The 22,854-nt window shown below is 47.9% G+C and overlaps 1 protein-coding gene across 14 annotated transcripts in view; it reads right to left on the reverse strand.

The window, feature by feature from the left end:
- Mtss1 (MTSS I-BAR domain containing 1) overlaps window positions 1-22,854 on the reverse strand; it is a 138,165-nt gene that overhangs the window by 103,328 nt on the left and 11,983 nt on the right. For 13 of the 14 annotated variants that reach the window (XM_038342147.2, XM_038342143.2, XM_038342145.2 and 10 more), the window contains exons 2-3: window positions 11,880-11,941; window positions 8,197-8,270 (exon numbers count right to left, since the gene is read on the reverse strand). In XM_038342147.2, the coding sequence (XP_038198075.1) occupies window positions 8,197-8,270; window positions 11,880-11,941 (136 nt within the window). Of the gene's footprint in view, window positions 1-8,196; window positions 8,271-11,879; window positions 11,942-21,196; window positions 21,279-22,854 lie in introns of those variants that run through there. The other variant, XM_038342142.1, reaches the window with a different exon arrangement.

Raw genomic sequence — 22,854 nt, forward strand, 5'->3', positions numbered from 1 at the left:
CATATACACATATACCCACACACCGCCACATACACATAGCACATATACACACATACACACCCCACATATACACATATACCCACACACCGCCACATACATACACACATACCACATGCAGACACCACACATACACATATCCCTCATACAAATACACATACCACACAGACACACACACACACACACACACACACACGCCCTCCCCTCCCTCTCATTAGAGACTGCAGCAGCAAGCTGACCATCCCTCTGTGAGCAAACTGATTAAATGTTATGTCATAAATGTTTCAGCAAATCAACAATCATTCCCTAGGCGCCCGTGATGTCGCACATTCTAAAAAACCAGAGTCCCGAGCCCACAACAGACACATTAAAGACTGCAAGGGAAACAAACCATTGTCCTTCCTCAGTTCAGACGTGTTTCACATTAAATGCCCCCTCTTGTACTTTCAAGTCGTGTCTTAAGCCCTGGCTGACATAACGACCATCAGGAAAACCAACATGCCAACCTCAAGTCTGCTGTCTTGCTAAGTTTGACTCCTCAAGAGAAATTACAATTGAACCCGTTCCTCAAATACTCGTGGAAAACTGAAAATAACTAAGGACACAGAAGTGGTCCCAAAAGAACAAAGCCAGTTCCCAACACTGGCCAAAAGTTAACAGAAGGCCGTTTTGAACCTCTTGTGTTCAATCTAATCACATTCCTTTAAGTTAATATTTTGTTTGTTCATTTTTTTTAATTCAGCTCTGGGCCTGCAAGAAAGACCTTTTTATTTTTTAATTAAAAATTTTTTTTTCAGTTTCAGGTTAAAGTGCTTTGTACGCAGCAGTCAAAGGGCTCTAATTACATAAAAGAAGGTTCTAGAGTCGAACACTCACGTCAATTCACAAGTTAAAGGCTACTGAAATCGCAATCTAACCGTCCAGTTAAAATAAAACTCCGGGGCAAATAAGAGCAGCCTGGCTGGAGCTTGGAAATTTCCTGGCACCATCTGCCCAGCAAGGGAGGACTCCTTCCCTCCCCGCAGCCAGCCAAGTTCAGGTGGCCCATCTTCCCCGCACCATGACCTCCTCATGGGGGAAGGGGATATCCAGCTACAGTGAAATATGAAGACATGTTGGAACCCTTCGAGAGGGGTCACTAAAATTCAAATTCTGAACTCTCCAGTGCACTCTGTCCAGATGTCCATCCCAGCAGGCTCCAGTGCCCGGAAGGATCCAGCCTCCTCATCAGGATCCACCAAGGCCCGTGGGTGGGCGAGCGCTGTGTACAGTCACTCACTTAGTGGCTCATAAGTGATCATTTGGGACTCTGGGTTCCCCCAAAAGGACAACACAGGCCTCAAGCCGCAGCTTTTACAGTCTCTGGGGACAATGATGACAGCGAGGCTCCAACAGCAACATGTGCCCTTGAGGACCTGTCTGAGAGATGAAGGACTCGTGGGCAGTGGGGCTCAAAGTACGGAAGACTAGCAGCCCCTCAGCACATACAGAGGCCCAGGGAAGCCTGGAGGAGTGGCCAGGCAGAGGGACCGAGGGCCGTGATGGTCTCGGAAAAGGGAGCTGTTCTCTGTGGGTGGAGATGCCATGGGAGGGCTGTGGGCAGGTGGTAAGCTGCCTCGCGTGGGAGCATAAATGAACCTCACCAGGAAGCCACGTCTCCTGGGTAGCAGAGTCCCATCTGATTGTCCTGCCACAGCCCCGAAGACTGCTTTCGCCTGAACGCAGACATCTTCAGTGATGACGAAGCAAGTCCATAAAGTACAGAGGGTGGCATTTAACAAAAAAAATCCTAAAATACGCATCGTGCGCTGAAGAAGTCACAGGGCACTTCCGAGAGGAGCAAGCTTGCTCTACCAAACCTCAGACACAAAGATCTTCCTCGTCCACCTTGGAGGTCCAGGTTCACTCATGAACTTCCACACTTGGTCCCAGCTTTGCCTGCCCCACCCTCACACAAAACCAACTGCAAGATGATTCCCACAACTCAAAACAGACCAAAGGCCCATCTCCAGCACCCGCTCTTCTCTTCTTGCCCTAGCCCTCCATTTTCTTCTCATTAATGTTGCTTCCTCTGTTCCATTTTTTCCCGAGTGAAAGCAGAAGTTACAAAGATAAATAGGAAAAGGAAATGTACACCATCCAACCTCATCCATATTTAACCAGCTTAGCAAGACTTATGTAGTGTTCAAAAGGAAAGAAGGCCCGCTGGTCTTATCTTGGGGTGCCCCGCCCCCAGTTCTCTTTACAGCGAGGAAATTAAAACTTAGGGTCACACAAGACAGTCAGAACAACCAACCCAGACATCCCAGCTCCCAACCAGGGTGTTACCTGCTTTTGTAGGGATTGGGGTTTTAAATGCTTTTGGGATGAAGTCATTTTAAGGCCAAATATAAGCAACCACTAAGGCCAGAAGGCTCTTACATAAGGAACCTAACTTACTGGGTCAGGTCCAGGCTCCAGGAGGTGCTCCAGTTCACTGGCCACACGACCCGTGTCAGTGTCCGCACACTCCCTTGTCTGCCTCCATCCCGTGAAATCTGCCTCACAGAGTGTTGTGAGAACAACTGGGGCCTCTTCACCATCTTTACTTATTTCCAGTCTACCATGGCCCAAAAACATTAAACAGAAAATTCTAGAAATAAACAATTCCTAAGTTTTAAATAGCTTTTATTGGAGAATCATTGTAACTGTTCTGATTATTAGATGATAACCTCACTGTGCCTGATTTACACAATAAACCCTGTCCCAGTTTTGCATGGATGTATTGTGTTTGTATGTATGTACGTACGTCTGTAGGTATATGAGAAAGCATACACCCCAGTCATCATCCAATGTGGGTCTGAGAATGGATCCTCAACATCAAGAGAGGGACCAACACTATGTGCAAACCTTTCGTAACAGGGTCCAGCCCACGGGACGCAGTCAAAAGCTATTACAATCATGATTCCCAATATTAAAGCCATGCTCACTTTTAAACAGGATCTTGTCCACCTGGAACCCACTTTTTCCTCTTGCGAACCTCAAACGCCTTCTAATGGACTTGGTATATCACCTTTGCACATCCCCCAAGATGGGTTTTCAAAGATTTAAACGTAATTACAGAGGCAAACAAAACCACACCAAGCTGAACGTCATGCAGCACTGTGCTCTCCAAAGGCCCTGCTGACCTAGGCAAACACTGTTGTGGCCACAAAGGGCCAGTACTGACTGAAAGGTTGCATGCAGTAGGCCCCCGGGTCAGATGAGCTTACAGGGGTAAAGATGCTCTCCCCAGCACATGGCCCTCTGCTGCAGCATGCCTAGAAGTCTCTGTAGCCACTTCCTTTACTTTTCATCCCTTAGTTTTTAACTAACTGACCCAGATACATGCACACCCATCGACTCAAAGATTTCTCAACTCCAGAAGCAGCCACAAACTCTGAGGTGGTCCGCATAGTTAATGCCTACAAACTAATTTTTCTATGGCCAGTAAATCCGGAGAGAGTATGTCTTCATATTTAACACACATCCTATGTTAATTCCAGAGTATAAACTAAACATACAGACTTGCGCCTCATACTAAGAAACTCAAAATTCTATTATCATTTCATTATTAATCAATATAGACAGGAAAATAGTCAGGTTATATGATTTTATTTAGAAAAACAAGATCAAAATAGCTCGGATTTCAATATTCTATAAAAAATAAATGTATTACAAATTGATCTATTCTTACAGTAACTAGTTGTTGTTCTTAAATCAATTTTCTTAATAACTCAGGCCAAAGATTTTGTGAAAATGACAAAAATCTTTCCAAGCTGTTTCCTTTGTGAAATAACACAACCAGAAGACTAGTTAAAATTATTGTGAAATTCTGGACACCGGCCCGACAGAAATGAGCTCCCATGGACAGGACAGGCTGGAAATGGCCACAGGTGTGTGAGGAGAGGGAGACACAGCCTGGAAAAGCAAAGCACAAGGAGATGGTGTGGCTCAGCTCAGCGGAATGCCCACTACTGAAGAGACAAGGGGCAGGACAGGCAGTGCTGGCACATCCCTTTAGTCCCCGTGCTCAGGAGGCACTCAGGAGGCAGAGGCAGGGGCATCTCTATGAGTTTGAGGGCAGCCTGGTCTGCAGTGAGAACGCCCGAACAGTCAGGGATACGAGGAGAAACCTTGTCTCAAAAAACAAAAAGGAAAGGAAAGACGGATGGACAAGTGCTGACAGAGACGTGGGGAAAGGAAACTCCTCCCTGTGCGCTGCTGTAGAAACATAAATTAGTACAGTCTCTTGCAGGACCTTAGAGCTTCCCCAAAAATTAAAAATAGAGCTAGCATATGATCCAGCGAGGCAGCTTCTGAGTGATATTTCAAGGAAAGAAATGGCACGAGGAAGACACATCCGCAGCTCTGTTTACAGCAGGACTGTACTCCACAGCCGAGGAATGGAGACCACCAACAGAAGACTAAAGGCAGGACAGACAATCAGTGGAACCCCTATCGACTGGGAAGGAGGAAGCTCTGGTTTTGACCACAATATGGATGGAACTGGAAATCCTATGTGAGTGAAATCAGCAGGAGCAGAAGTAGCCTATGATCTTACTCCTGTGGAATCTAAAAGTTGGTCTTGGAGAAACTGAACACACCGTAGTGGTTACCGGAGGCTGGGGAGGGTAGCAAGGAAGGAAGATGGGCTGAGGGCACTAAGTGACAGACAGGAACGAGACGCTCTGATATGCACCTTCCTAACATGGTGGCAGTAGATGGCACAGACTCTGTACCTCAAAAAGCTAAAAAAGAGGAAAAGAGGGAGCAAGAGGAAGGCATAGGGAGGAGGAGAGAAGAGGGCAGAGGAGGAGGGAAGAGGAAGGGGTGGAGAAGGAGAGAGGAAGGGTGAACAGAAAGGGAAACAGGAAGGGAGGGGAGCAGTAATACTTCTCTTTTACTAACCAGAGAGATGTTGAAATACTACCTTTAAGGTTCCTAAGCAAAAGACGGAGGAGGAGACTCTTTCCCGCGGAGTAAACAGCACTGAACCACCCTGAAGCCCACGTGTAAACAATCTTTTACAGGGTCATCCCTTCCTTGGTGATGCAGACACCGCTAAGAATAGGCCACTATGCTGGAGAGAGGACCCAGTGTTAGAGGGTGGCCTGAGTTTGGATCCCCGGCCACCAAATAAAAGCTGAGGGTCACCACATAAAAGCTGAGTGCCGCGGTGGGCACCTGGAACCCCAGAGCTGGAACACAGGCAGAGACAGGCAGCACCCTGACGCCATGGGCCAGAAGGCTGGGCTGCAATGATAAGATCAGATTCAGTGAGAGATCCTTGAAACACGAGGTAGAGAGGGGTAAAGGAAGACATCCTGCATCAACCTCTGACCGCCGCGTGCCTGTACACCCACAGGTACACCAACATACATGACTAAGTACATGCATCCTATGCACACACAAAAATAAGATGGAGAGTGACGGAGGAAGACTCCCAGCACCAACCTCTGGCTTCCACATACCTACATGCACATAAATACATACACAACACACAAAAAACCAACAGACATTCATAGACGTACAGGCACTAACTGCAGCACAGCCTAGCATGGCAAATACCTGGGCATGATACAATTCCATCAACAGAATAATAATTAGATCCTCATTCTATCCTGGTACTGGAATTCCATTCGTCTAACAGGAAGAACATGGCGGATCTACAGGTGCTGGCAAGGAAAGACAATGGTACTGTAGTTCAGAGCAAAAGCATGGGATCAACGCTTCCTGGGAGCAGCCATCAGGACTACATACCAATCTGCAGCTAGCTTTCCTTCTCCCCGGAGAGGGCGGTGAAAAAAATGTTTATAAAGGAGACTAAATCTAATCTCTATGAGGGGAAAGGCTAAATTTGGCTTTTAGACTTTTGGGGGGATGGGGGGGTAAAGAGTATGTTCTGTAACTTTTCCTTTTTATGACTAAAAATTAATTTGCTGACATTAGAGAAAAACTTCCAAGTTACTCTTTTCATTACCATGGAAACAGCTGTCAGCCATAAATTCTTTAAGGAGCATGGGTATCCACATCCAATGAAAGAAAGCGCCCGTGCATTTGGGTTCTACACAAACCTGCTGCCAAAACAACCTGAAACCAAACGGCAAAGATACGTCATATAGGGGTCTGTTCACTGTGACAAACAGGTCTGCAGCCACAGGAACGGCCCCCAAAGCCCAGCTCTACAAAGAGCTTCTTCCTGTGTTTTTTCTAACAAACAATTGCTGGTTATTTTCCCTCCCCTAGAAGCATGAGACTTCCCAGGCCCTCCAATTTCCTACCAGAAAGCACCCTGGGAGCAGTCTCTTCAAAAACTCAAGTTCTTACTGCAGGAAATCACAGACAATCGGGGTCACCTTTCCAGTTGCCCCTTTATCCATCCAGAAATTTGACAGTAACATCCAAAAACATCCTCTGAATCCTAGAGCCTCGGAAATGCACTCCCATGCCCGGCATAATGGCTTGCACCAGTAATCCCAGCACTGGGGAGGTAGAAGCAGGAGGAGGAGTTCAAGGTTATTCTCAGCTACATAACCTTGACCACATAACACCATGTCTCAGGAAAAGAGGGCTCAGCGGGTAATAACGCTTGCTGCCAAGACTGGAGACCTGAGTTAGATCCCTGAAACCACACGCTAGAAACAGAGAACCAACTCCCGCCAGCTGTCTTCTGACCTGAACACACATCCCATGGCACATACCCAAAATAATGTATGTTGATTGACAGTTACAGAAAGTACCCCAAAGACTGACAATTCCAGACATGGCTGAGATGAGAAGGAAATACACCGCAGATGAATGGTCACGGTTTACAGTACCAAACACTGGTTTGCACAGTGAGTTCTTTAGAGTAGCAGATTCTGAAGTTTCTACAAGAGGTACACATAAGTTGGGTCATAATTTTAAAGGGATTTAAAACGATACAGGTTAAGACCCCTCACCACACAGACAAACCAGATGCTGATGTCACTGTCACAGTTCCGTGGGAACTTTTTTGCGATATTGTTGGCATCTCAGAAAGGAGGAAAACAATACCTCCCCTGGGAAGATGTCCCTGATTGCTCACTTTCCTATATTCCCCTGGCACTCCGTGCTTCAGCTATTACTGCACCACACATATTATCCACACATTTCTGCAATGGCATCTTTATTTACACATCTGTCTCCCTACTCAAACTGTGTGCTCGTTAGGGACAAGGAGGAACATATTGATCCGTGTAGTCTCCTGATAGTTCTGCAATAAAAGGGTATGGAGTTTCATTCTATTATTTAATTAAATGCCTATGGTCAATGACTATGGACCACTAGGGGTACTGGGAACAGTTCCCTCCTCCCCTCGCAATGCCCTCAACACCCAAGGTTCCCGATGTCACAATGACAATGAGCAAGCAGCTATGCACGCAACGAGGGAGCCCAGAACCACCAGGCAAGGAAGAAGCAGAAGAGAGTGACTGCAAGGGAATGGAGGGAACGCCCTTGCACAAAGGGAGGCCTAAGAGTATCCCCTTCCTCCTAGTGCCTCCGGCATGTTATGAATATCGTTGGTATTCTCTGCAACCATTCAATCTTTTCAAAAGACGTCACCTTTCAGTCATTTAATCACTACTTTCATCAACGTATTATTTTAAATATCAGCTAGGCTCTGGACACTTGTCTCGTGGAATGCCATAAGGACTATGTCAGTCTCTCATTCATGGGGTCTGCAGCCTAAACTAGAGGCAGAGAGATGGATACGGCATAGGGGATGCTGTGCCTATTAGAAAAGGAGTCCTTATTCATTGAGAACCCAAGACAGTAGTCATACAGTCACCTCCAGGACTTCTCATTCCACAAGGGAACAAGGAGGATCACAGGGTAACGTGTGCTGGAGAGGACAAGACCAAGGGTGATGTCACTCAAGCAACCACGCCCACAGCAGGCACCCCCACCCCCACCCCCACCCCCGCCCAGGGAACAGTGGCTCCTTTCCTTTCTCATCTAGTCTTTACTGTGCTGCACTATCTGGGGAACCAGTTACAACTTCTCCTGTGTGCAACCCCACAGCGTTAAAAATAGACGAAAACTGCAAGTCAGCCAAGCTCTGATAACTCAAGCCGTATCTTCTGGAGAAGCCACCCAGAGGGAGAGCCCACGTGCTGGATTCAGTTAGTGCTGGAAGGCAGCCTTCCATCTGCTCACCACGTGTGTTGGTGGCCATGTCAGCCACTTTCTGAAAGGCGTCCAAGAAGGCAGCTGCTGCTACTACTGTTGTCCTAAAATGCAAACAGATAACAAAAGCATGAGGAATGTCTCACACTGGCAAATTCATCACAGCTCTTGGGCTCAAACCTCTGCTACAGAGTGAACAGAACCTTCCAGAGAAAACAATCCAGCAGTAAATGGTGTTGTGTTGTTTTTATCCCCTAGCCCCCAACCCTAATAATGGCCTCACTGTGTAAACTACCAAGAACATTTTTGCAAAGAAATAAAAGGGAGGTGTTTCTACCCCAGAGAAGAAGAAAGTATCCTTCAGAGTATAGACAGAACAGGTGACATCAGCTTTGGCACGGGAAAGTAATATATGCACACACGAACTGGCAGGGAACCAAATCTTGGAGAGCAGAAAGTTCAACAACTCACTGCCGAAAAAGGGAAACTGAGAACACAAGTCAAAGGACGTTTTAGAGATCACCAGTTCATAGCAGAGTGCCTGATGCGCAGCACTGACTCAGCCATTACAGCCCGGGCTGCTAACGGTACAGCTTTTCTCCCTAAATCCCAACTATCAGGAGACTCAGATACTGTTTTCTGGTTCCATTCATTGTTGTTTTGTTCAGCCTCAGGATGCTCTCTCAACTACATCTTTGTGAAGTCCTCAAAACAACCATGGGAAGAATTAAGACTCGTTTCATGTCCTAAGAATTTCTGAATGCTTACCCATTCCCTTAAGCGCTACCAGATGGCTGGACTGGGCACTTGGTAGCCTGCTGGTTCCTAGCACTCTGACCTACAACATCGTAAGCTGAGGAATAACCAGTATCCCAGGCTGCTCTGTGACAAACCATAAGCCCCGCCCTCGACATCCAAGGACTTAAAATCAACTCAAAGACTGATGGAGTCTTTTTTGTTTGTGTTTGTTTCATGATTCTTAGTCTCCACTGAGCTTTCCTAAGAAAGTCACTAAAAGAAGAATAAGAACTAGAAAATGAGCTCAGAGTGCAGAAAAGGAATGGTCTCTCTTAAATGCAGCAACAGTTTCTCAAAGGTTCTGGGTACAGTCCCTAAGACCAGATTTCAAAATGGGGAGGCCTAGTAGATCAAGAATACATCTGCTCAAGCCAGCTGGGGTGGCTTTAATCCCAGCACTTGGGAGGCAGAGTCAGGCAGGCTTCTGAGTTCAAGGCCAGCCTAGTCTACAGTGAATTTTAGGACAGTCAGAGATACACAGAAAAACCCTGCCTCGAAAAACCAAAAATAGACTGTATCTGCTCAATTCTAAAAATAGCCATCCTCCACACACAATACACACATACTACACCCGCACACATACACACACGTGCACACATACTCCAAAGCATATTTTTAAAGTGTTGACACCAAATGCAAATACTGAAAAAGTTATCTTGATCAAACATTCTGAGACTTATAAATAGCTCATTCTGACTTACGATTACTATCTGACAAGCCAGCTTGATTTATTCTCATTCAACTCAATGCCAGTCACCCATATTTGATGAGCCGGCTGCAGACAAGCCTTGTCCTTTATAGTCACTGGAGTCCGCTGCAAATCAGGATGCCGGTCAATATTAAGGAATTAAGAGCTCTCTAATGACAGCCACACCGTGCTTTCTGACATCATCGCAGGACATTCCGGCCCTGTCTGTGTGCACAGAGCAAATACGAAACCAGCAAAGCTAAAGGAGAGATTCAGCTTACACACCCCAGGACAGAAGCGCAGCTCCTGCAGCGGTAACTGCAGCCTTTCTCCAGGACACAAAAGTTACTCTCATGAAGGTGCTAGCTGTTTGATAAACTGATAAAAAAAAAAAAAAAGTCCCTGACCTCAGAAGACCTAAATGGGGGGGACAGGAGGGAGTGTAGAAGGCAAGTGGAGAAGTCTTCCCTGAGCTTTACTTTCTGTGAAAGACAGGCAGTGAGCTCATACTTCAAGGTCTACCACCCTCACCAACAAAAGGGGGAAAGGGAGCGATTTTTCTCCAGGCCCTACACCAAAAGCCCATCTGAGCGGCAGAGAGTGAACGAGAAAAACGAAGGGGAAATTTAAATGCTGTGGTTCAGGAGACTCCTCCCCCCCCCCAAAGAGGGAGAAGCGGTGGATGGGATAGGGCCAGAAGGCCAGGGTAGCTCCACGAGGACTGGCTGGTGAGGACCTCAGATGAAGACCCAGACATGACCCAGCAAGCCAGAAAGCAGGGAGATGGTCAAGGGCCAAACAACCGGAGAAGGCACACACACTTAAGAGTTCAGTGCCTACTTGGGGGGTCACACACAAGGCAGCAAAGATCACCACACGGAAGCTGGAAGAAACCCATGCACTACTGCCCAGTTCTAAGCCAGAGGGGAATCATGTGCCTCTTAGTCCCATGGCAGCAGCTCTGAGCAGTAGCCTCTGGTATGCACTGGCAGAGAGACTCAGAAAGGTCCCTCATCTGCCTATCACCCCTGTGGCTCTTTTTCCTAGAACACCCCTATCTATTGCTCTGCCCTCTCTTCCATCCTCACCCATCTCAGACCAAACCAATCAATCCCCGAACTTTACAAGTTTTCAAGCGTCCCGTGCTCCTTGGAGTACCCCCTGAGCACACTGCCTTACCTCTTCCCACACTGACTTCCAAGGGCGGAGCTGCAACAGGTGGGTGCTTTATCTATCACAGCAAAGGAAAACGAACAGGCACACTAGGAAATGCGTAGGAAATGCGGGCTCTCAGTGAGACTCAGCAGCTGATAGTGTTCAAGAAGCTTTTTGAGGCTTTGTTTTTTCAAGACCAGGTAGCCCTGGCTGCCCTGGAACCCACTCTTTAGCCAAGGCTGGCCTCAAACTCAAAGAGATCCTCCCGCCTCTGCTTCCCAAGTGCTGGGATCAAAAGGCGTGCGCTGCTACTGCCCAGCAAGGCACAACTTTCACGCCATAAATGTACTTCTCAGTGTCTAAGGGCTGCTCTCCCTGGTCTTTGTTAAAAATGTAGAACTCTGCAGCGAGCCACACTCCAACTTCAAACCATCCCCATCAGCTCATAAGGATCCCTCTCACCCATCTGTAGTTGGTCTCCTCTGAAACCCCTAGCCTGGCCGACCACTGCTAAGACTTATCTCTATAGATGACCTTGTCCTAGATAATGTCATGTGACCGGAACTGGGTACCAGTCGACACTGAGACTTAAACTCTGCATCTGGAAGAAAAATACAGGTGGACGAGAAAGTACTTGGACTCTGGAGGCAGACAGATCGTATGTAATTCTCCATTCTGTCACTTACTGGTGGCATCTCTATGAACACACACTTGTGCCTCGACTTCACCAGTCAAACTCGGCTGAGAGCTGTACCTTATGGGGTTGAGACTTTTGACAAAGTCGCATATGCTTGGCACACAGTGGGCGCCACATAAAGAGTATCCACTATTACTTCATGTAATCAGCTCTGAAAATTCCTGTGGCAGGAGGCAGAGCAGAAATAAGGCCCATTTTATACATGGGGCTGCAGGGGATGGGGCAGAGGGTAATATGAACTGATACTACTCTGAGCAGAGCCCGCTCCATGCCTCTCTGTCTGCGACACTTCTCAGTTTAACCCAGATGTGTGCTGACCCATCTTCCTGTCTTAAGGATGTCACCTTCTCCTGTACAATACACGTGTCTACTTACCGCAGCTGTGACTGCAGCTTTCCGGCTTTGTTTATGAAATCTTCCCAAACTGGATAGCTCCCCTACAACAGAACAAAGCCAGCAATCAGTCACAGTGTGAGGATCCAAACAAGCATTTCCAACCTCGCAAGGAACACTCTGCAGATGTGACCCTCCTTTGTAGAATACACGCGACACACACAGGCCATGGCTCAGGAGCTGTTTCAGATGTACCCTATCCCAAAAATCTTGTAAGTGAACACAGACACCAACAGGAACTAGTTTTGCTGACTCTGACGCCTACACCTTGGGGTCAATACATGTACATGGCAGGTCCAAATTTTAAAAATACAGAACATTCAAGGCTCTCTCCTGGGTCACCTGCGCATGCAACATGGCTCTGTCTATTCTCACCTTTGTCCCAGGAGGAGGGAGCTGGGTGACTGAAACCTCTCCCTAGGACAGGTAGCTATCGGGAAGTAGTATCAGCCTATCAGACTCCCAAAGCTGGAAAATAACCTAAATATAGCTGATATTTAACTCCAACATCTATGTACACTATAGCACCAGGTGGTTCTCCGGCGAACCTCAGCCAGCATAGGACTCCTCCCGTTCCTGGGCTACCTAGGTCAAGCCGTCTGTCCTTCTTGTTCGCATGGCCCTTAGAATCAGCACTGATCATCTTCCCTCTGTACTGAGCTCTGAAGTCCAATCCCACTCCTCTAAGGGACCCCTCAGCACATTCCCCGCCGTGTCCTGAAGTCAGCACAAGAGCTCTTCCGCTCCTTCTGAGGACAGGACTGAGACACAAAGGCAAATGAGCAGGTGCAGTTGTGGCCAGGGCAAACCGGAGTGCAGCCTGCCACCTCCCTTCCCATACACAGGACATACATATCGAGATGAAGCAGCCGTCCACCAAGAGGGTGATTTGCCTTTGCCCCAATTAAACCAATTAAACCCACTAAAGGAAGAACCATGGGTGGGGGTACTGTATATCACAGAATCATCCACCCCGGGTCACAGGCACAGAACAGATTACAAATGCTGGGCATCCTGACAGATTACAAATGCTGGGCATCCTGACAGGGTAAAAATACTATCATGCCGCCTCTTAGTTTTGTTGCTAAGAGGAGAAAGGAATAACAAGAATTAATTTTTTTATTTATTTTACTATTTATTTACTTTTTTTTGGCTTTTCGAGACAGGGTTTCTCTGTGTAACAGTTCTAGCTGTCCTGGAACTAGCTCTTGTAGATCAGGCTGGCCTTGAACTCACAGAGATCCACCTGCCTCTGCCTCCCTTTTTATATATTCCTCTAGCCACCAATTCTCTCTGAAAATGTGCACAAGGGTTACATGGAAAGCTGTCTTATGATTAAAATGGGCGACTTCTGGGAGCTAAGACTTGGACCAATACATTGCTTTCTTCTCTGTGCTTTCCTCTAAGGCATGCTGTTTTGTTTTGTTTTTGTAAGGGTCATGTATCATTTTAATGAAAACAATAAAGTCATTACACTAAAAAAAATTTAAGACCAAATTAGAGGTTCTGGCAACAATTACACCGTGAATTTCCTACCAGGCCAAGTCCTGCAGTCTGTTTTGCATATGCTGCCAGCTCACCCCCAGCTGCTCTGCAACGGTGCATCTGGGTCCTGCTTGGTCTCATCGCAGCCACTTGCTCCCATGGACCCTAAGCTGCACCAGGGGTCTTGGTAGAGGCCCTTCGGCAGCTACATCAGAGTCGGGCCAACCTATGTCTAGACATGGTTTTTGACACAAGGTCCTTATCCTGTGTTTATCCCCTGGGGACGTCTTCAGCCCAACAACAGAACTGAAATATTAACAAGTGAGCTTGTCGTGCTAGTGTACATTTATAATCCTAGCACTTGGGAGTTAAAGGCCAGCCCTGGTTTGGTTACTTACCAAGTTCAAGGCTAGCCTGCACTGCACTATAAAAGATGATGTCAAAGAAAAAAAACAAACAAAAAAAAAACAAAAAACAAGGGCCAAGGGGACTGGAAAGACAGCAAGCAAGCATGAGGGCCTGAGCTAGATCCCCGGAACTCACATAAAAATTCAGGGTACGGTGGTATATGCTTGTAATACTGAAGAGGCAGAAACAGACTGACCCCAGGGCTTGTTGGCCAGCAAGTCTGACCTAATGGGTGAGTGCCCAGCCAATGAGATACCTTGTCTCTAACAAGGCAGAGAGCCGTCAGAGGATGATAACTTAGGACAGTTTTCAACTTGTGGGTTTCCATCCCTTTGGGGTAGAACAACCCTTTCCTAGGGGTGCATATCAGATGCTTGCATTACTATTCGTAACAGTGGCAAAACTGCAGCCATGAAGTAGCAACAAAATAATTTTATGGTTTGGGGGGTCACCACAAACTGAGGGGTCATAGCCTCAGGAAAGTTGAGACCCGCTGCCTAAGGATGTCCTCTGGTCCACCTACACACACACATACACACACACACACACACCACACACACACACGCACGCACGCACGCACGCACGCCAGCAAGAGAGGGAAGAAAGGAGAGAGAAGGAGAGAGAAGGAGAGAGAAGGAGAGAGGGAGGGTGGGAGGGAGAGAGAAGGAGAGAGGGAGGGTGGGAGGGAGAGAAGGAAGGGAGATTGACTGAGACCAATCGACCTTGAGGGTACTCAGACCAGCACTGTGATCCCATCAAGACACTACAAAGATCTATTTTGACTCCTCTTTGCCACTATTTCTCTATCAAATCTATATAGAAATTACTCTTTCCAGAAACTAAAGAGTCCAGGGTAACTCAGAGTCCTGACCTCTAGAGACCTGTCCAGACATTTAGAAAAGTGCCAGCCTGCTTCTAGCTGGAGGTGCCACTGTCATCTACAAAATGGAACACACTGTGAAAACAGCCCTTCTCCACCAAAGATTTATCATGTTGGATCAGGTGCGGTTTTATGCCTATAACCCCAGCACTTGGAAAACAGTCTAGGAGTACTGGGTCACACTGTGACTCCGAGGTCACCATGAATGCTATCTAGAGAGAGGGAGAGGGAGAGAGAGAAAGGGAGGGAGAGAGAGAGAGAGAGAGAGAGAGAGAGGGAGGGAGGGAGGGAGGGAGGGAGGGAGAGAGAGAGAGAAAAGAAAAAGAAAAAGAAAAAGAAAAAGAAAAAGAAAAAGAAAAAGAAAAAAATTGAAGCCGACTAAGTGACAACATGCTGGGTTAGCCAGAGGCTAATCACCTAAGCTCCATGCACGGCCAGGCCCACAATTTACTAGGGGAAATTGCTGGACCCTTTAGGGCCCATTTCCCTATAATGACAATAATTAAAACAATTCAGTCACATCACTGCCTTTTGGCTAAGATCAGGAATAGGACAAGTCCCCCGCCCTTAGGAACAGCAGCACCCATTGACACGGAAAGCATGCAGGAGAAGAATAGAGAAGAGAAACCTGGGAACCGCCTAGGTGGAGCCGACTAGTTCTCCCATTTGCTGGTGACGTCAGTCAGTCACGGACCTCTGCAGGGAGACACCGTTAACTAACTCACAGGGTTGGTTTAGGGAATAGATGCGACAAGGAGACACCCACACTCATGGGTTTCCTGCGGCACTGCGCATAAGAACTAACACAAGGCATCAACCATGTGTCCATCAGCTGACGGTGGGCTACAGACCATGTTTATCTGCACCTTGGAATACGGCTCATCCTGGCACTGCAGCAACCCACATGAAGCTAAGAGTGTAATACTAAACAAAACAGCTGACCCAGAAAGACAAACCCCACACGCTCTTACCAGTAGGGAACCTAGAACACCTGATCCTGTGGTGGGAGGAACGAGGGTGCGGGTGGAGCTGGTCAAGGACATTTAATTATACTTAGACAGGAGGGAAAGGAGCTAAAAGACAGTTAAGGGATTGCTGGAGCTGCGGGGAATGCTGCACTGGGGGAGAAATTGGGAATGACAGCTAACAGGAAGCTTCTCTCTTGGACGAAGAAAGTCCTCAAAAATACCACGGTAAGGTTGTGTGACTCTAAGAACATACTACAAACGGGCACATTGATACATGCATGATATCTCAGAAAAGCTGTATAAATAAATAAATCAGGCCATGCCTCAAGGGGATCAATGCAGTGACTGGCAGAAAGGCCATGTTTGAGGCGGTGGATCTTGGCATTTGCAGGTTCGGAGAGATCCCCCACCCCTCAGGATGCTCACTGGGAGCCACACTGCAAACAGGCTGTGCTGGCTGGGATCCCTCATCCCTGGTCCCAGTTGCAGAATCAGCCAAGGTGGGAGGCAAAAGGTGACTCAAGATACCTTGCTTGAGAAGAACAGATCAAGGCAACCAGGACTACAGAGTCAGCAGACTGTCCACAGATCCTAAACAATGAGGTACTTAACCCCAAACCAGAGCAGCGTGTCTGAGAACCACTATAGCTCAAACCTGGTGTGTGTGTGCGGGGAGGGGGATAGCCCAGTGGTAGAGAGTACACCTAGTGTGTGTGAGGCCCTAAGTTCAATTCCCGGGGCTGCCAGGGGAAAAAAAAAACAACTTTTTATCTGCCCCTACCTGGAGCCTCACTTCAATGGTTCCTAAATTAGAAGAAAGAAAGGAAAAGGAGGGTCCCCTTTCTTGTCAAGGGATACACCACACAGTTTCCCACCCACGAACGCCCACCCAGCCATAAGAAAGATGCCAAAAGCAGCACTCTCCTGTCTCCTGACTGAATGCTATTTGAGGATCTATCAGTGTCAAACCCACCTGTTTTAGGGAGTCTGCTCTTTAATGGAGGAAGGAAGGGGGAGGGAGGAGGGAGGGAAGAGGGAAGAAGGAAGAAGGAAAACTTCTAAGGACAGAAAACAAAACCCTGATTGTTGAAAAATGAAAAAATAAGATGTAAATATTTTAAAACTTGAAAACAAGGTGACACTATTTGTATGTACCAGGGTTTTTGTTGTTTTTTTAATGTTTCTGTCACGGAAAAGTTTCTACCCAGTGGAAAGGAATCTTACTACAAAAAGCCAAAGGCTTGGAGGGTGTGGGCAGGATTAACTGTGGAAAGACTGAAGGGCAATTTTTAAAAGTCCCCGGGGGTGTTAACTACTGAAGACCCTGGATGCACTCAGAACCCTTAGGAGAGCAACACCAACCCAGGCCTGCACTTCCGAGTCTCCACCAGGAAGTGAGAGAAGGTGATTCTGGGTTCTGTGTGTTCTCGCTGGTGTCCTGGGCGCAGTGGAAAACTCTGAAGGACACATGCCCACCCACACACTATGGGGTCATCAGACAACACCTGTAGGTTTCAGAACTTTACAGACACACCACAATCAAAGAAAGCAAGACTCCACCCAGCACCGAGTCTGCTTCATCCAGAGTCACAGGCAAAACCCAGACCCTCTTCCCCAGGAGCCATCTGAGGCCTTGCGGAAGTGGAAGGGAGGTCTTAAAAGCCTTGAACACTGAACCCAGATGACGCCAGAGCTGAGAAAGAGAAAAGCACCCTGCTTATCAAAAAGCCTGGTTATTCATCAAAGTACACCAGACAGAAGAGAGGGTCTTTCCTGATCACATGACTTCATGCAGCCACCTAGTGGGGTTCCCATCATGCTCCAAACACCATCCAATGACTGTCTTCTCTTCAAAACTCAAGGTGGAAGGTGGGGCTCAATAATTCTGCAAGCTTCATTCACTGCCCAACCACAAACGTTGCTTCTTCCAGAACATTCTGTGCCATACATCCTCCTCACCTACCCTCCCGGATTAGCTGCGCCCATTCCCTCGACTTTGTACATGACATGATTCATGTATGAGTTGCGAGCCAGGGTCTCTTCCTTCGAAACCATGAGACAAGGACAGAGGATAGGCTCGTGGAAGGAAATGTCTGTCATGTTAGATAGAGGTTTCGCTGGTACAATGACAAGGAAGTGGAAGACAGGACTGGCAGGGGACAAAGCACCCAGGGGACACTGAGGTGGCACAATTTTGCTGAATAGGAGCAAAACTGGGCAGGGTGGACAAGGCAGCCGAGGCCAGCCTTCAAGGGCAAAGTTCAGAGCTGAACCACAAACAAGACAGCAGAGGGAGCCAGGGCAGCCTTCATGCTGAAGACAGGGGACATCAATTCCAAGCTGGCCAGGTGATATACAAACCTGGCTTGTGGATCACATACCTGGGCAGCAGCCTGGTCCCTTAGGGAAAGAAGAGAAGAATAAAGTCCTTTTCTTTCTCTAGGACAGGGCTTCCTAAATCTCCTTCCCCTTCAAGAATTTGGTGGCCCCTAGCCAGTCTGTAAACCACCTTCTTCATATCCATCCTTAAGGCGGAGTCCCCCTTCCCTCCCCTCCCCAGCCTCCATTTGTCCCAAGCCAGGAGTCAAGTTCTAACCCTAACCCAATGCAAGAGCAGGACAAAGATGACAGCCAACAGACACTCAGGTTTAGGGTGGTCTTGCTTGATTGTGTTCTATATTAGACAAATGATGGCATCCCACACTCAGTGTGGGACAAACTGTGGAACTCCTCAGCACGGCTGGTTACTCGTGCTCCATAAATAATGTACCAACTGCTTCTCCCACACCGTCCCCTCTGCGACAGCGAGGTCAAGGGACAGCTGAAGGAATTCGATAGCATTCCTTCATCACCACTCAAGGGACCCAGAAGGGTAGGGACCTTGGCTAGAAAACCCACAACATTGGAGGAGCCAGGAGAACTAGGGAGGGTTGAACCTGGAAGAAAATCGGGATTAGCAGAGGCAGGCTAGAGGGAACTGGGTTCTGCTCAAAGACCTCAGTCCTGCCCAGAAGGGGCCAGACAGAGGCTGGCTGACAAGCCAGCACAGCTCAGACATACAAGGCAGGTAGGACCAGACTGGTCCTGTATCCCTGTGGAGGAGATCACTGGCGACAGTTGCATCCAACATCAGCACTTTCTAAACAGTTGCTAGGCACCAGGCTCTATCTGTACCTGTACTTCTCAAGTATTAACTGGTGTACCTGACCCTGGAGATTTGGCAAAAATGCAGACTTTGCTTTCCTTGCTATGGCAGTGGGGAGGGCGGTGGCCTGGGCAGTGGCATGTATAACCTGAGCTCAACACTGCTGACTGCCATGGAACACTTCCTGAGGAGTCCAGCCTATAGCACATTCGCACGACATGTCTGAAACAAAGCCTGTGATACTATGACTTTGTATAGAAGGAAACAGGCCCAGAATCCCAGAGAAAGGTAAAAACTACCTGACGCCAGATCTTTCTTACTGCAGAAGTGACCCTGATTCTGGGGAGTCAAAGCAGCCTGAGGGACAGATGCAGTCTTCAGGATCGAGTCCAGTGTGACAAAGTGACTCAGCCAGCCATTAGGTCCTGCTTTAGATGCGTGTCCTGCAGGAGCCAAGGCAGAACAGAGGCAATGCTCCAGAAACACAGCGACACCTCACAGAACCGTGCAGTCACTCTGAAAGTGGTCAGGTCAGCCATGGGGAAAAGAGCAGGCATGACACAAAGAAAATCCCTTGTATAGCCCTAATCACACTGGAGCACGCAGTGGCTGTCACTTGTATGAATGGGAGTGAGCTTTTTCTCATCTTCGGGTTTTCTGTGGCACTGGGAAGCATCACTGTACTGCCTCCAGGTCGGTCCTCTCTCACAGAATCAGGCTCCCTTCCCAAGTGCTTAGCCTCCAGGGAGATAAAAAGCAAAGAAGCATGGAGAGGCAACTGGCCCTTCTGACCCAAGCCGAGCATCTCTGGATTCAGGAATGCATTCAGCTTCCAGAAGTGGGCGTGCATAATTAGGGTCAGGGCCCAGGAATGCCTGCCAGAGTTCTGTCCCCCAAACTAAACTTCCCCACCCCAGCCTACATGCAAGATACAGGTCTCCTAGGAGCCTCAGATGAAAGGCACTGGGTGAACCCATCCATCATAAATACCAGTCCCGGGCTTTTATTTTCTGATTGGGACTTGCTTAATCCACTAATTATCCCTGTCCATCAGGTGGATGACAGTCTGGGGATAATCAATGGTTGTTGCTTCCTTGCCCGCCCACCCTCACACACTTGCCCAAGTACACCAGCAATAAAGACGCCGGGGAAAAGGAAGGCACACCCACAAAAGGTGGTCCCCATCCAGCTGCCCCCGCGCAGAAAGACTGCTCCACCTCAAGCTCTTCTACTTTAATCAAAGCAAGGGCACTGAGCTTCCCTTTTACCCACATTGCCAGGGCGGATGCTCAGGATGTTTTCAGAGCATATGGCTACATCTCCACTTAATTAAAAAAAATAAAAATAAACAAATACATCAATTATATCTTCAAACTTGCTTTGTCTTTTTAGGTCCTTTACCAGAAACCAAGCAAATAAGCCATCTGTCTTTAGGTCTGTCTGTCTGTCCATCCAATGAGCTATCCAACAGGGCTGCCACTAGGGACTGCACATTATTTAAATTTAAATGACAAGGAAATAAAAGGTACAGTGTCTACAGAGTAGACAGATCTAGAACTGCTTTCACTGTGGAAACGTACGTTGGGCAGCCTAGGCCAGATCAGGGCATCTGAGCTGTGTGGGCTTCACATCTGCCAACAGCGTCCGGGACCTCACTGTTTGTCTGTTTTCCTTTGGAGACAGGGTTCCACTGTGTAGCCCAGGCTGGCCTGGGACTTGTTTGCAAGACTAGGCTGGGCGAGCCTGTGAGGCTCCTTGGCCTCCTGAGGGATGGGATCACAGTGGTCTGCACTGTGGGTCTTTTCTTTCCCACCTTTTGTAGCGCATGCGTTTCCACACTCCAGATTTCTCTGCAAACGAAACTCCTCTTCCACCCCTTTCCCATTCTCCAAATTCACCTGTCTGTACACATGCACGCGCGCGCACACACACACACACACACACACACGCACACACAGCCCTAGATTTTCACTGCTCTGCTATTTTTTCAATGACTATTTAAGACACTACCTCCCACCAGAGGACAGGTAAGTGGTGCCTGTGCACATTTCACTGCCTGAGAAAGTTTTCAAAGGGGTCACCCAACTAGCCACCTAGGACTCCAAAGGGACCCACGAGCAACATTAGAACAACCCGGTATGTGTGGATAGTACTAAAGAGAGTACAAAGGACTTCACAGCAACCGTACAGAGGCCTATGCCTGAGCGAGTAAATAAGACACAGAAAGGGCAAATGACTTGTGCAAAGGCAGAGGGGCTGCCCTCACTCCCACTTTATGATACGAATTGCTGCTTAATTTGCCCAGTTCCTCCACAGTGAAATTAGTCCATCAGTTCACCTGGCTGACTCTCCAATTCAGGAAACATGAGAACTCATTATTTAAGCACCTAACACAGGGCTCCAATGTTCTTACCTAGGAAATGTTTGTGTACCGTTAAGCCTTCCCGGGCTAATGCCTGCCTCATGGAACCTTCCCCGTGCAGAGTCCAGAGCTGTTGCTCCATTAATTTGTTCCTGTCTTTGTTAATAGCCATGAGATGACAAGCAAAACACACAACTCTTGTACCCCACAAGGTTCAAAGTCTAAGTTCACGACTTCACAACCGTCCATGCATGCTCTTTCCTGCGTGCACCTACCAACTCCAAAATGACTTTGACCTTTGAGATCCTGCTCCTCTCGCTAGCTAGCATTTATGTTCACCCAACCCTCCCAGAGGCAGACACGGGTTCATGAACCTGCCCCAGGGCCTAGCCATGGCCACACTGTGTGTTGAATCAGCTTCCATTTTGGACAGACAGCAACTCATCCATCACCCCATTTCCATCACCCCAACCTTCCAGGAAAGATGCCCTGATGGACTACAAAAGGTGCTATGCTTCTTTCTACAATGCTTGTGTATGTGTGGGTGCACTCATGGATGTGTGTGTTTCCACTGGCAATCAACCACGCAGGGGCAGAGGGCCTTGACGGACAAACACATTCAAGGGTCAGAGCATGACTAGAGTCAGCTGGCCCAACCTCGGATCCATTCACGGAGTGACCTGAGAGGCCAAGTGACTTCATCACCTGGTGCCACTCCGTCTCCATCAGTAAAAGATGCTAATGGCTAGTCCCTGCCCCAGAGGATGATTATGAAGCTACATGAAAGAGGGAGTGCTTGAGGGGGTGAGCAGCACAAGAGCTCGGCTCTGCTTTAGTGAGTCAGCATACAAAGGCACCCTTCCTGGACAGGACACTAAATGAGTGCCTGCCATGCACAGGCACTTCATGAGCGGACAGCCTTGAAGAGAAGCGCTCAATGTGCTACAAAGCTCAGTCTTGGAAGAAGGCTGAAGTGGAAACCATTGCCACAAAGCCTCAGAGGGCAGCGTTCTCCAACTGGGAAAAACTGAAAGGCAGCTGGTGGGAGTCCCCCAAATGGGGTAATGCCTCACCTGGCTCTCAAAGAGGAAACAGAATTTTTCTTTCCCCAGTAAGAAGGAAGAGAAAGCAGTAAGATGAGAAGCATTTCCCCAAAGTCATGGTTAGCATGACTCAATACATCCACCTGGAATATATTCCAGATATATCCATGGTGGGATGAAACAAACACACACATAAAAAAGAGGGAGCCTCTTGTTTCATGAACTACAGAGGAAGTCTCTGGCAGCTCATGGTGGCCTAAGCACATACCCCCCCCACCCCACCCCCCACACACACTGACCTCTACTGCAATCCCGGCAAAACCTAGAGAGAATAAGCAAGGGTTTGCTAAGAGGGCAAATTCCTGAGCCCCACCCAGATCAACAAAGAATTTAAGGGTGAGCCTAGGAATCTGCATGAGAAGACACTCTTGCTTTCTCAAAACCACGCGGACAGCAAGACTGGAGGACCACAGGAAGAGATAAGACTCCCCCTAAGCCCTTGGAAACTGGGAACTCAGCAACCTCTCGATACTAATGTCCACATCCAACATCTTTCGAAATAATCCAGAAGATGAGCGCTCACACACAGGAATGTAAGCAGAGACGTGCCCTGCGAGACGTTCAGGTTCCAGAAGCTTTGAGAAATGCATTCCTTTAGGCCACAGA

The sequence above is a fragment of the Arvicola amphibius genome, chromosome 9 (assembly GCF_903992535.2).
Source record: "Arvicola amphibius chromosome 9, mArvAmp1.2, whole genome shotgun sequence".
NCBI classification, from domain to species: domain Eukaryota; kingdom Metazoa; phylum Chordata; class Mammalia; order Rodentia; family Cricetidae; genus Arvicola; species Arvicola amphibius.